At 36.9% G+C, this 15689-nt stretch overlaps 1 protein-coding gene across 1 annotated transcript in view; it reads right to left on the bottom strand.

Annotated features, from left to right (window-relative positions):
* The window catches only part of LOC122207717, an 84971-nt gene that overhangs the window by 68866 nt on the left and 416 nt on the right, over positions 1 to 15689 (bottom strand). Inside the window, exons 2-3 of the mRNA XM_042917903.1 lie at positions 11860 to 12040; positions 9379 to 9437 (exon numbers count right to left, since the gene is read on the bottom strand). Coding sequence (XP_042773837.1) covers positions 9379 to 9437; positions 11860 to 12040 — 240 coding nt within the window. The remainder of the gene's footprint in view (positions 1 to 9378; positions 9438 to 11859; positions 12041 to 15689) is intronic.

The following is a 15689-nucleotide window of genomic DNA, read 5'->3' as shown; positions in this document are numbered from 1 at the left end:
GAGGATTTTTAAGTCAGTGAAAATACTCTGTATGATACTATAATGATGAGTACATGCCATTATAAACCTGTCTAATTCCATCAACTGCACAAAGTCAAGAGTGAACCCCAATGTAAACTATAGGTTTGGGGAATATAGGTCCACAAATTGTAATAAATGTACCAACCATTCTGGTGGAGAATATTGATAATATTCTGTCATGCAGGCTGTGCATGCATGGGGACAAGGAGTATATGGGAAATCTCTATACTTACAACTTTGCTATGAACCAAAAACTGCTCTTTAAAAACAAATACAGGTGACTGGGTGGCTCAGTCAGTTAAGTGTCCGACTTTGGCTCAGGTCATGATCTCACAGTTCGTGGGTTTGAGCCCTACATCGGGCTTTGTGCTGACAGCTCAAAGCCTGGAGCCTGCTTCGGACTCTCTGTCTCCCTCTCTCTCTGTCCCTTCCTACTCATGCTCTCTCTCTCTCTCAAAAATAAATAAACATAATTTTTTTTAAAAAAACAGACAAAAATATGTAAAAATGATTATGAAGGATTTATTCCAGGAATGTAATATTGGTTTAACACCTGAAAGTCAATTAATGAAATACATGGTATCAACGGAATAAAGAACAAAACCCACATGATCATCTCAACAGATGCAGAAAAAGCACTTAACAAAACCCAAAATTTGGGGGCACTAGGGTGGCTCAGTCCATTGAGCGTCGGACTTCGTCTCAGGTCACTATCTCATAGTTCGTGGGTTTGAGTCCTGCATTGGGCTCTGTGCTGATAGTTCAGAGCCAGGAGTCTGCTTCAGATTCTGTCGCTCTCTCTCTCTCTCTCTCTCTGCTCCTCCCCTGCTTGTGCTCTCTCTCTCAAAAATAAATAAACATTAAAAAAAAAAAATACCTCCAACATCTTTTCATGATAAAAACACTCAACAAACTAGCAAAAAAGGGAAACTTCCTCAATGCTATATAAAGCATCTACAGAAAATCTACAGTTAACATAATAAATGGTGATAGACTAAATGCTTTCCTGTTAAGGTCAGGAGCAAGACAAGGATGTACACTTTTATTCAACATTGTGATGAATGTTTTATTTATTTATTTTTTTTAATTTTTTTTTTTAACGTTTACTTATTTTTGAGACAGAGAGAGACAGAGCATGAATGGGGGAGGGTCAGAGAGAGAGAGGGAGACACAGAATCTGAAACAGGCTCCAGGCTCTGAGCTGTCAGCACAGAGCCCGACGCAGGGCTTAAACTCACGAACTGCGAGATCATGACCTGAGCCGAAGTCGGACGCTTAACCGACTGAGCCACCCAGGCGCCCCTGTGATGAATGTTTTAGACAGAGTAATCAGGCAAGAAAATGAAATAAAAGGCATCCAGATTAGACAGGAAAAAATAAAACTATTTTCACATGGCATAATTTTGTATATAGAAAATCTAAGGAATCCACTACAATTCTATTAGAACTAATAAACAACCTCAGCAAGTTTGCAGGATATAGGATCAACACAAAAACCTCACCTGTACTTCTAGACACTTGTAGAGAACATCCAAAAATGAAATAAAGGGGCATCTGAGTGGTCCAGTCAATTAAGCGTCTGACTCTTGATCTCGGCTCAGGTTGTGATTTCATGCTTTGTCATTTCGAGTCCCGTACTGGAATTCATGCTGACAGTGGGGAGCCTGCTTGGGATTCTCCCTCTCTCCCTCTCTTTCCCTCTCTCTCTCTCTCTCTCTCTGCCCCTCCACTGCTCATGTGCTTGCACTCTCTCCCTTTGTCTCAAAATAATAAATAAACAAAAAATAAAATTAAGAAAACAATGCCATTTACAATAGCATCAAAAAGAATAAAATACTTAAGGACAAATTTTACAAATACTTGTCAAACTCACATTCTGAAAATTATAAAATATTATTGAAAGACATTTTAAAGACCTAAAAAAAAGAAAAACACCCCATGTGCACGGATTGTAAAACAATATTAGATGACAATACACCTCAAACTGATCTACAAATTCAATGGAGTACCTATCAAAATACCAGTTGCCTTTTTTTTTTTTTTTTTTTTACAGAAATGGCGAAGGTGATCCTAATAAAATTCTTATAAAAATGCAAGGGACACAGAACAGTCAAAACAATCATGAAAAAGAAAAAAAAAACAAACCTGGAGGACTCAACACTTCCCAATTTCAAACATAATACAAAGCTACAATAATCAAGACAGTTACGGTACTAGCATAAGTATAGACATATGAGATCAATGTGAATAAAGCAGAGATTTCAGAAATGAACCCTCACATTTTAGTGATTTTAGGCAAAGATGCCAAGACAATTCACTGGGGAAAAGAATAGTCTTTTCAACACGTGTGCTGGAGCAACCAGATTATCTAAATGCAAAACAGTGAAGTTGAATCCCTACCTCATACCAGGTACAAAAATTAACTCCAAGTGAATCAAAGACCTAAAGCTAAGAGTTAAAACTATACAATTTTTAGAAGAAAACATAGGTGTAGGAGCTTCCAGGTTGGTGAATACATGGAGGTGTGTTTGGAGAGAGGATGGAAGCTCTATGCTGAAGGAGAGATCTGGCTGAAACGTAAAACAGGGATGAGATGAAAAAGGAAATTCCAAGATCAAGGAATGCCAACATAACAGAGATTCAACTACAGAATTAAAATACCCAGGAGATGAAAAATATTTTTTAATAGATATTGGAGGGTATAAAGGACAGAGCTGTCAATGTGACCATGGACATGAGAACTAAGAAGCTCTCCTAGGATGCAAAGTAAAATAACAAAGAGATGAAAATGTTGAAAGAGGATGACAAATATGGAGGATGGAGAATGGATCTAATCTAAAAACTATACTCAATTTTGTAAGATGATGACAAATATGGAGATGGAGAATGAAGATTTAATCTAAACGCTATACTCAATGTATTGTATACACGATACAAAGTAAAACCAAAGGCACAAATGAAAAAGAATTAAAGGAGCTGAAATAAAAATAGAGATATTATGACAATGTTAATGGGTGTTAATTGTAATCTTGAATTAGGCAATGGATTTTTAGATATGACACCAAAAGCATAAGCAACAAAAGGGGGAAAAAATGGACATTAGATAAATATAAAAATTTTGTGCTTTCAAGGCCATCATCAAGAAAGTGAAAAGACAATTCACAGCCTCGACTTGAGCTGTTGGGTAGCCTCAAGTCTGCTCCTCATGTATTCATTCAGGAGAAAGGGCAGCAGTTTCCTGGGGCAAGCTCTTCACTTGACTTCGTTCATGTACTTTAGTGATCTGGCAAGACCAGTTGACCTGCATCCCAAAGCAGAGCCCCAAACCCACACAGTCAACCTACAGATGCCAAGCATGATAACAGAAGCAGAAAAGCAGAATAGATATCTAATTAACACATACCTAACTGGAAAAAATTTTCAAAGTACTAGGCGCTCAAAGTAGAGCTCGATTTAGACATTTTTCCTGGTTAACAGTGAGGCTGTAGAGTCTGACATCAAAATTTACTGGCTTCAAAATTTACTAATTGTGTGACCTCAACAATAGCCAAATTTGAGTCTCAGTTGCCTCATCTGTAAAGTGTCACTTTCCTCAACAGGCTGACGTAAGAACTAAAGGAGACAAAAAATGAGAAGCACTCAGAACTAAGCATGGGACCCAGTAATCATTCAATAAATGTTTTAGGAATATATAATCCCTAAGGAATATAAAGTATAACAAAGATAAGAAAAAACAACAAAAGAGAAAATGCATTTTTCATGAGTTCTAATAAATTAGCATCAAAACATCTTTTCCACTAAATCTAGTAAATGAGCATAAATCTCACAGAGGAAAAAAAACAAATGAAGATCACACTCCTGACAAAACATATAAAACAAGTAACAAAAGACCTTGAAATAAATATGGGTTAATTTCTGACTGCATAAAAAGATGAGTCAGTGCTTTAAAATAGTCTACTTTCCTAAGATGTTAACTCTCTCTACATATATATGTTAAAAATGCCATATTAGTAGCAAGGAACAAAGAGATTGAACCTTAAAAAACATAAATTCAAAGTTTGTGTCATGGGACACCTGGGTGGTTTAGTCTGGTTAAGCGTCTGACTCTTGATTTCGGCTCAGGTCATGATCTCACAGCAGTGAGATAGAGGCCAGTGTGGAGCCTGCTTAAGATTCTCTGTTCCTGTCCCTCTGCCCCTCCCTGACTCTCTCTCTCAGACTCTCTCTCCCTCAAAAAACAAAACAAAAACAAACAAAAAAATCCCACAAAGTTTGTGTCATTAAGTTTTATTCCTTTTCCTGTCAAAAAAAAAAAAAAAAAAAAAAAAAGATGGGTATCCCCATAGCCCTGGGAACAAGATTTAACATCTCCAAAGTTCTTGCTGGTACCATAGCGCTTTCCTCTCCATTTTTAAGATACTTAATAGGACAAATCTTTTTAAAGTTTTTGTTTTTTTTTTTTTAATGTTTATTTATTTTTGAGACAGAGAGAGACAGAGCATGAATGGGGGAGGGGCAGAGAGAGAGGGAGACACAGAATCGGAAGCAGGCTCCAGGCTCTTCCAGAGCCCGAGGCGGGGCTCGAACTCACGGACCAGACCGTGAGATCGTGACCTGAGCTGAAGTCGGACGCTTAACTGACTGAGCCACCCAGGCGCCCCGGACAAATCTTTTTAAAAAATGACAAAGTTTACAATAAAGGCATAAAGGCAATTGCATGTCACTTCTGTAGTATATATGATGCTGGCAACTTTTTCTAAAAAATTATTTTTTCCTAAAGTTACACAAATATTAGGGATACCGGGGTGGCTCAGTCAGTCAAGCGTGCGACTCTTGATTTTGGCTCAGGTCATGATCTCGTGGTTTGTGAGTTCAAGTCCCAAGTTGGGCTATGCACTGACAGCATGGATACTTCTTGGGATTCTCTTTCTCTCCCTCTCTCTCTGCTCTCCCCACCTCGTGCTCACTCTCTCTCTCTCTCTCTCAAAGTAAATAAACTTTAATTAATTGATTAGTTATATTTTTTTAATGCTTATTGTTTTAACGCCCAACCAACTGAGCCATCCAGGTGCCCCAATAAATAAACTTTAAAAAGATTACAGAACAGGGCGCCTGGGTGGCTCAGTTGGTTAAGCATCTGACTTCAACTCAGGTCACGATCTCGCAGTTTGTGGGTTCAAGCCCCGCATCGGGCTCTGTGCTGACAGCTCAGAGCCTGAAGCCTGCTTCGGATTCTGTGTCTCCCTGTCTCTCTCTGCCCCTCCCCTGCTCATGCTCTGCCTCTTTCTGTATCTCAAAAATAAATGTTAAAAAAAAAAATTTAAAAAAGATTACACAAATATTAAATATTCCGTTAAGAACTTAGAGCATGACACACAACATTTTTTCATATTTCTTCTTGGCTATTTTATATCCTTACTTTTCAAATATATTCTAGATTCAGTTTGAATAGACTTGCCTTATTCTAAGAAAAATATTTAGAATCTTTACTAAGTCTAAAGATTAATTTAAAATTAAATTGGTTTAATACTGATGGATCTTATCCAAAACATATGCTTTAAAAATGTATTGAAATCCTCTTTTAGGCCACATTAATATTTTAAGTTTTTTTCTCCCATATTTTTTTCCTTACGGTTTTTTTTCTACTTTTACTATCTTCCATTTTATTTATTTTTAGTTTATTTATTTTATTTATTGAGAGAGAGAGAGAGAGAGAGAAAGAGAATCCCAAGCAGGATCCAGGCTGTCAGCATAGAGCCTGATGCAGAGCTCAGACTCACAAACTGTGAGATCATGACCTGAGCTGAAACCAAGTCAGATGCTTAACTGATTGAGCCACCTACGTGCCCCTCTTCCATTTTATTTTTGAGTTGGTTGTGATTTATATATAGAATGCTATTGGTTTTATATAAATTAATTTTGTGTCCATATGAGATTGAGTTCTATTATTTCTCTTCAGCTGCCCACGTCCATAACTGTATCATCCAGATATCATAATTTTGCACACACCTTCCCAATTTGTATCTCACATTTTTTTTCTCTTTTTACATGACTAGGCATATAGAATTATAGTAAATAAATGTGGTAGCATGGGGGTTTATGGGTTTGAGCCGCAGATTGGGCTCTGTGCTGTCAGCATGGAGCCTGCTTCTGGTCCTCTGTCCCGTCTCTGTTCGTCCCCCACTTGCTCTCTCTCTCTTTCAAAAATAAATAAAACATTAAAAAAAAACTTAAAAAAAATAAAAAATAAATAAAATTCAAGTGGAACCACAGGGGTTCCAAAGTAGCTAAGAAATTTCTAAAAGACTATGAACAACATACGTGTAGTGTGTGGTGGGAGATGGGGAAATCCTTGCCTATGTAACAGGGTTATTTTAAAATTATGGTAATTAAAACAATGTAAACACACCCACACACAGAAGTATAGTACTGGTATAGATGTAGACAAATAGAATAAAGAAAGAGAATAAAGAGCCTAGAAACAATTAAGCATGTACACGATAAAGGTGGCATCACAAAGGAAATATCTATTTAACAATGGTGTTGGAACAACTGGTCTACATGCAAAAATGGTCTGTTCTCTTTTGAAAACAGACTATCTCTATAACCTAACATTATGAAAGCTTTCTTAGAATGGGGTGCTTAGGTGGCTCAGTTGGTTGAGCATCCAACTCTTGATTTCATTTCAGGTCATGATCTTACAGTTCATGGGATTGAGCCCCATGTCGGGCTCTGTGCTGACACCACAGAGACTGCTTGGAATTCTCTCTCTCCCTCTTTCTCTCTCTGCCCCTCCCCTGCTTGCATGCACTGTCTCTCAAAATAAATAAACTTAAAAAAAAAAAAAAGCTATCTTAGAAAAGACCAACATTGGCAATTCATGAAAGAAAGGACTATTAAATACTGATGCTGTATATTGACTGAATTCTTATTGTATATGGCCCATATTTATAATATGCTAAATGCAACTATCCAAATTTAAAGTGTCTATACAACAAAAGATACAAAACAACATAAAAGTGATAGATTAGGCAAAGGTATCTATATAAATCTTAATGCTAAAACAGGCATTCTTAAAATTCCCTAAAATCAAGTAGAAAAAAGACTAATATAAAATGAACAAATAATATGAACAGTCAATTGCATTCCTTCATTCATGAGTGGGCTTCAATCTGTACAGTATCATGGTGTGGTCCTAGAGTCAGGTTGTATGGTTTGAATTCTGGCTTTAATATACACGTCATACGTGAAGTTATGCCAACTTCTTAACCTTTGTGCTTTACTTCCTTCCTTGGTAAAAACTAAAATAATAATATCTACTTTACAAGCTTCTGATAATGATTACATGAAATAAGCTATGTAAAGTCTATAGCATAATACACCTGGCACATAATAAAGCTATTATTGTCATAGAAAAATTTTTCTAGCTGCTTTTCTAGCTGTAGTCTATTCACACATAAATAAAAATTGCCATGGACTAGATTTATATCCGTATTGTAGAATGAATTTGGGACTGCAAGCCCAGGAACAGAGGCAGTATATTTCTATTTGATAGTCCAAAACATTTGGCTTTCATATCTGACAAGAGCTATTATGAATTTTTTGATAGCTACGAGTATCCCACTTGCAGACCACAACGGCTTGATCTCCAGATTTCTACTACATAGACAAAATGAATGTGTGAACTAATTATTTGGAATCTTCTTATAAAAGATGGTCATTACCCACCACTTCAAAATACGCCTAAAAAATGTAACTGCAAATCTGAACAGTCTTTTTCTTTTTGACATTAATATTTTAAAATATTTACTGGCTACCTTCATTTCTTCCAACTGCCTCTTTATGTTCTTCATGATATTTTCTGTTTTCTTAATTATTGGTTTTTAAGAATTGTTAGTATATTTATGCGGCATTACAAAAGCTGTTCCCTTTTATAAAGGCAAAAATAAGCTGTTTGCCTTATTACAGTGTTTAAGGGTTTTACCAAAGAGAAGGATTAATTGTATGAACCCAAACCAGGCATATTCTCTTTTATCTCATTGGTTTCATATGTCAAACTAAAAAGGCAATCAATGAATACAGCCAACATATCCCAAGGCCTTTTCAGGTGGGAAGGACTTCTACAGCTAACAATTATTAACAATACTTATCATTTATGGAGCACTTACTATATGCATTGAACCCTCTCAATATTCCTATGGGATAAGTATTATTATAATTCCCATTTATAAACAATTAAAGCCAAAGAGATTAAGAAACCTGCCCATAATATGCACTTAGTAAGTTGCTGGGCCAAGATTTGAACCTAAGTCTCCACAGGCCTAGGGAAGCACTCTGCCAACAGGAGAAATAACTGCATGAACGACATGATCACACATCCAAAAGAAGTGTGTTTGTGTGTCTCAGGATGGAAAGTATAAGCTGAGAAAAAGAGGTAGCGAAGTGGATAATATTTAAACCACAGAGGTGTCAGGGATTCTAGAATTGGAAACAAAAAGAATTAAGAGCAAAAGAGAACAAGTCATTTTGCAAGAAGACAAAGAATACTGCATCCTCTGAGTCAATAATAAAAAAAAAAAAAATGTGGAAACCTATAGATAAGAGAACTAGAAGATTTTTCCATAGAATGTTAGTATGTTTTAGCTCAATTTGTAATAATCTCAACTCAAGAAAATATATATGTAGGATCATTTTAAAGATGTGTTCTATTTACTCTTCCAGATAATTTTAGTTTTTAATCTTTGGCAAGGACAGACTTTGAAAAAATCTAAGCTTAAAAGTATAAGAGGGGCGCCTGGGTGGCTCAGTCGGTTGAGCGTCCGACTTCAGCTCAGGTCACGATCTCACCGTTCATGAGTTCGAGCCCCGCGTCAGGCTCTGGGCTGATGGCTCAGAGCCTGGAGCCTGCTTCCGATTCTGTGTGTCCCTCTCTCTCTGCCCCTCCCCCATTCATGCTCTGTGTCTCTCTGTCTCAAAAATAAATGAACATTAAAAAAAAAAATTAAAAAAAAAAAAAGTATAAGAATGATGGTGCCAATGAAAAGCTTTCTCTTTCCTTCCTTCCTTAATAGCTTTTTCCTAATAAACAGTGCAAATTATGGAATAAACTTTGTGTCACAGTTTGCTTTTGTTTCTCCCACTCATATTCAAATTGAACTCAACTTTAATAACTTTGTATGGGCCTGTTTCTGTATAGCCATATCCCAAATTTTACCTGGTTCTGATCTTCCATCTGTATTTTTCCTCACCTTAATTTTCATCAATTTAGTTTTTTTCCAATATACTGGTATGTTAAGGTAACCCACTACTACTGCATTGTAAAATAATACAGGAAACAAATAAATGCTTAAAACGTACAAGAGACCTGGTCATATCGTCTTCTTCCTCCAAAAGGTCAGAGTCCTGAGAATGCCAAGCTGAGGGAAGAGAAATAAAGCAAATTTACTTCAGAGCTCCAGACAAAGGACTATAGAAATATTCAGTACCAGGTGGCTATAATATCATCTATAATGATCCTCAAAGCACTGAGAAATGTTAGTGACCACTAGGCTATAGAGATGCTGAAATGTACATGAAAGACTAATGTAATCATACAAGGTCCAATGGGAATTTATGAAAGGCTAAGTACAGGGTGCCCAATGAATTTATTGACAATATAGTTTTTCCCTAGGAACCTGTTATTTTATTCTTACTAGGAAATTTATTTCAAGTACATACTAATAAATACTACAAAGATTAAAAAATTATATAGTTTATGAAGCACTGCAAAAAACGTGGAAAACTTTCATCAGAGACAAGTTATAGGCATTGTGAAACATTCTTATGATGGAAAAAATAAAATGCCATCATGATTCTAATGATATTTTCAAACAATTTAATTTAAATTTTAATCTAAAAAACTCATAGAAGAGTGCATATTTGCATTTACTTCTGCCCTCTTCCAAACCCAACCATGATGAAAGTAAAGGAACAAAGGAAGCTGAATTTCACAAGGATAAAGAATACAGAGACTTCAGCAGATAAGAGATATCAACAAAATTTTGGAAGCTAGAGACAGATGACTGTTATCTAATTAACTAGAGAAAGCTGCAGTTTAAGTGAGGGTGGGGGAAGGGTGGGGAAACCATGGCAGAACCCTTGAAAGGCTTAGGAATGGGGCACTAGGTACCAGGAGTATGGGATGGGAACCAAATGCAGGGATGGGAACAGAAGCAATGTAGAGAAAATAAGGGAATTAAAGTGAAAGTTGTAATGTTAAAAGATGAGGTATCCTCCCTCTCCCCTCTCATCACTTCCTACCCTTATTTGCCTTCCCAAAGCATTTCTGGCTTATACTCCTCAAGCAAAATCTAGGACTTCTTGCTGGGAAAACTGACCAGCCCACTCCCCCACCCCAAAATAGATGCATATCCTGGCATCTGGTCAACCTTCAACCTCTAATAACACCATATTAGAAAGAAGGACTAGGAGAAGGTGAGTGGGGGAAGGGTAGGATGAGGAAGACAAGAAAGAGGTTAGGTAGAAAACAGAGATAAATCCCTATCTCCATTGTCAAAAGTCACCAGGAAATATCTAAAACTGAGAAACCAAGCATGAGCTGTATGAGGATGTTATTCAGGAAAGTGGAACTGAACACCAAAATGTTCAAAATGGTTGCTTCTAGGGAGTGGGATCAAGGGATGAGAAAGGATAGAGTAGGAAATTTTGCTTATGGTTATATATTTGACAGCCCTTTACAAAAAAATCTAAATGTAAGAGAGATAGAAATTACATTTAAAATACTTATTTAAAAAAAATCAAGTGAATAAATAAAAAACAAATGTCTACCCTGCACAGTCAATTATCACCAATATGAACTTTCTTGTTAGGAGTACTGAATTTCCTAACTCTTTTTACTCTTTCTGCCCCTCAATGTACAGCCTTTCTCTCCTAAACTCTGCTCATCTCTGAACCACCTCACCTCTCCTTTCCATCATCTGGGTAAAATGCTCCACTGTCACACAGCTACTGCTGATGTCTCAAGGTTGAGAAGTCATTCAGGCTTTGCCCACTCAGGGCAGAAGGGTTAAAATAAGCTGCAGATCCAGCAATTCCAGGGTCCACCCTATCTCAGGACTCTCCAGCCTCCAGGAGAGGTCTCAGGTCAGAAGGTCTCCTTCCATGATGGATACCTGTCCTCCAGGCTTCCTTTTAGTTATATCACAGATCTGTCTTATCTTTGTGGAGGGAGGACCTGTGGGCTTATGATACAAATCCAATTTACTTGTTTTTTCTCACTAGATCCCTATGGTAACCAGCCTCCAAGATGGCTCCTAATGATCACTGCCTTATGGTATTCATGTTTTTTTGTACACCCTTCCCATGCTGAATAGAGTCAATCTGTTTAACCAATAGGATGTTGCAGAAATGACAGTGTGTGACTTCTGAAATTAAGCAATAAAAGACATTGTGGTTTTTATATTGTACATTTTTGAACCATGTGCTTTGAGAGAAGCCAGCCACCATTCCATGAAGACACTCAACCACCGATAGGGAGAGGTTCCTGCCCTCAGCTAACACTAGCTTGCCAGCCACCTAGGAGGCAAATCCTCCACCCCTAATCTAGTCTTCCAAAGACTGCAGCTTTGTCAACATCTTGACTGCGGCTTCATGAAATATCTGAGCCAAAGTATCCAGATAAATTGTTCCTCATTCCCCACAGAAAGTGAGACAATGAATATTTTCTGTTGTTTAAGCCACTAAATTTTAAGGTAACTTGTTACACAATAGTAGATAACTAATACAGCCCCAAACAATTAACTTCCTTGCTTATAATTCACATTCATTGGAATCACTGACCAGAGAGGCTGGATCCAGAGACAGCAGAAATCTGGAGGAAAACCCAAAGACTTAGCAACCTAGGTTGAACCAAGTGCTCAGGAGAAACACCAAGACTATAAATAAACAAGGTAAACACCACAGTGATGTTCACATAGTGTCTGCTCTTCAAATATCTTCTGTGAACATAAAGGTGCAGACCCTGTGCAGAGACAAATACAAAGGTGAGTAAAAAGAGACAGCTTTGCAGCAACTCTAGATTTGGAGTAAAAGAGAGTTGCAGCTATTCCATTTCCCATTTATCTTGGCAACTGAGGTAAAAGAGTTGCAATTTAGAATTCCAATACTCTTCATCTGAAATGAGAAATATACTCACATCACAATGATATTGGATGAATAAAATGGCCAAGTTAAGAAATATTATCATCTGCTTTGAGCCTTTAGTAGGTAAAAAGTAAAATAATAAGATGCAAGAGAGAATAATCCTTGCACTGTATAACACAATAAAACAGTAATGTTCAATTACAATAATTTTGAGACACTCCTAATATCCGTCACAGTTTCTATTTTTTCCCCTATAGCAATTATCACTAACAAACTATATAATTTATTTATCATACATATTGTCTGTGTACCCCCTCATATAAACTCCATGAAAACAGGGATTTATTTTATCTGTTTTTGCTATTAATGATAGGTGCTCAAAAAAATATGTTCATTAAAATGGTGTCAGGGCACCTGGGTGGCCCAGTCAGTTAAGCGTCTGACTTCAGCTCAGGTTATGATCTCACGGTTCATGGGTTTGAGCCCCGCATCAGGCTTTGTGCTGACAGCTCAGAGCCTGGAGCCTGCTTTGGTTTCTGTGTCTCCCTCTCCTCTCTTCTCCTCCCCTGCTTGCTCTCTCTCTAAAATAAATTTTAAAAACATTAAAAAAAATTTTAAATGGTGTAGCCACAGGGTGCCTGGGTGGCTCAGTTAGTTGAGCGGCTGACTTCAGCTCGTCATGATCTCACGGTTCATGGGTCCAAGCCCCGTATCAGGCTCTGTGCTGACAGCTCAGAGCCTGGAGCCTGCTTCAGATTCTATGTCTCCCTCTCTCTCTGCCACACTCTGTCTCTCCCCCCCCCAAAAAATAAACATTTAAAAAAACTTTTTTAATGGTGTAGCTACTATGGAAAACAGTATGGCAGTCAAAAAATGAAAAATAGAATTACCATATGATCCTAAAATTTCACTTCTGGGGATGTACCCAAAAAACCTGAAAGCAGGGACTTGTACACCCATGTTTACAGCAGCATTATCTGCAATAGTCAAAAGGTGGAAGCAACCAAAGAATGTGCTGACAGATGAATGGATAAATAAAATGTGGTGCATACATACAGTGGAATCTTACCCTTAAGAAGGAAGGAAATTCTGATACATGCTTTAACATGGATGAATCTTGAGGACATTATGCTAAGTTAAACCAGTCACAAAAAGACAAATACTGTATGATCCAAACTATATAAGGTACTAAGTCAAATGCATATAGACAGAAAGTAGAATGGTAGTCGCTCAGACTGGGGAATCCAAGGAATGGGGAATTATTGTTTAATGGGTATAAAGTCTTGCAAGATGAAAAGTTCTATGGATGGATGGATGGATGGTGATGATAGTGTTATAGCAATATGAATGTAATGCCATTGAACTCAACATTTAAAAATGATTAAAATGTTAAATGTTTTTAGCTTTGTTGAAGTATAATACACAAAAAATTGCACACATTTAACATATACATCCTGGTGAGTTTGGACAAATGCATATATCCAGTACCAATTCCATAACCAAAGTACTAAACATATCTATTACCTCTAAAAATTTCATGTTCTTTTGTGTTTTGTTTCTATAAGAATAATTAACATGAAATCTATACTTTTAACAAAGTTCATAATACTGCTTTGTTAATATAGGTTCTATGTTGTACTGATCTCTAGAACTTATTCATCTTGCACAACAGAAACTTTATACCCACAGAACAACAATTCTCCATTTCCCTCTACTCCCAAGCTCTGGCAACCATTTTTCTATTCTCATGCTTCTTGAATCTGTTTTGTATATGTCATACAAATGGAATTATGTAGTACTTGTCCTACTACTGGCTTATTTCACATAGCGTAATTGTTCTCCAGGTTCATCCATGTGGTCACAAATGGCAGGTTTTCCTTCTTTGGATAATATTCCATTGTATATATATGCCACATTTTCTGTACCTGTTTATCTGTCGATGAATGTTTCCCTATCTTGGCTATTGTAAATAATGCTGCAATTAAAATGGGGGTACGGATATTAAGATGGTAAATTTTATGTTATGTGCTATGTTATCTCTATTTTATCAAAATTTAAAAATATATATACACATACACACATATATATAAAAACACATATGTACACATTTTTATATATACATACACACACACACACACACATATATATATATATATATATATATACACATAAATATGTATTTAACAAATGAACTCTACTAACTTGGGGCATTTAAAGTCAGAAGAAAGTAATACATTAGACAAGAATAACATAGAAATGAGTGGGTAGTTTGGAGTTCAAGTGTTTGAAAATCTTAAGTTGGGATTTTGCTATGTGTGCATATTAAAAATTCAAGGAAAAGAACAGAAACCAAAGCACTGAAGAGGGAAAGGGGAATAAGGTAAATGTGCACAATAAAAAAGTCGCAATAAGTAAAAAACAAATTTATATCAGCAATCCCAATAAATGCAAATGAATTAAACTCACCTATTAAAACAACATTCACACAGGATAAAAGAGTAAAAACCCCAGCAATATACTCTTTACAAGAGATCTGAAGCATAAAAACATAAAAAGAAGGGGTTGGAAAATGAAATTCCTGGGTAATACAATAACAAAACCTGAAAAGGAATATTATCAGACAAAAGAGAACTTGGACTAAAAGGCATTCACCAGGATAAAGAGACATGTTTTGTAATGTGGTAGATTAGAATCTTGGTCTCAATTCTTCACAAACCCCCCCCCCCCCTAATATTAACTCTTCATGTAACTTTGCCTTGTGCTCCCATTTTGGGTGTAACTGACATTAAGCTTAGCCATGTGGCTTGCTTTGACTAACGTATTATTAGCATACTTAGGAGCAGAGGTTTTTAAGGGTGTTTGTATGATCTGTCTTGGGCTCTGGTGATTCATGATGAGGAGAACATGTCATGGTAACCACTGTCCTTTTAGCCTGAGCAGCAGAAAGAACACATGTGGAGCAGATCTAAATCCATACTGCAGTCCAGCCAACCCCAGCCTAAGTAAACTCAACACAGAAAACCTGTGAACAGGTGATCATGAGAATAAATGCTTGCTGTAGTACGTCACTGAGTTTAGGGGTAGTTTGTTAGGCAGCATTATTATCATAACAATAGCTAAATTATACATATGATAAGAAGCAAGCCATATGATGTTGAGATAATGAACCTGGAAAAGGTCGACAGGAAAACTGGAAAGCAGCAGAAAAGCGCCAAGAACTTCCAGGGGAAAAAAGACAGCAAAGGAGACTAAGGAGTCGCCAACGGGCAGGGAGGACTGCTTAAAACCAAATACAAAAAAAATTTATACAGATTTTTTTTCCAAGCAGTTACCAACCATGACAAACGCTACACCGAAGTCAACTCAAATAAGACAAGAACCACTACACATCACAAACACCTCACCATCGACCTTCTCCGAGAACCACACAAACACCCTACCGCCACACACAACCACAAACACAACACCACAATCATATATCCCATCACAATTACTCCATTACACTCACACGCAACCACGCCCCCTTA

The sequence above is a fragment of the Panthera leo genome, chromosome E2 (assembly GCF_018350215.1).
Source record: "Panthera leo isolate Ple1 chromosome E2, P.leo_Ple1_pat1.1, whole genome shotgun sequence".
NCBI classification, from domain to species: domain Eukaryota; kingdom Metazoa; phylum Chordata; class Mammalia; order Carnivora; family Felidae; genus Panthera; species Panthera leo.
This window is presented reverse-complemented; position numbering and strand designations above follow the sequence as displayed.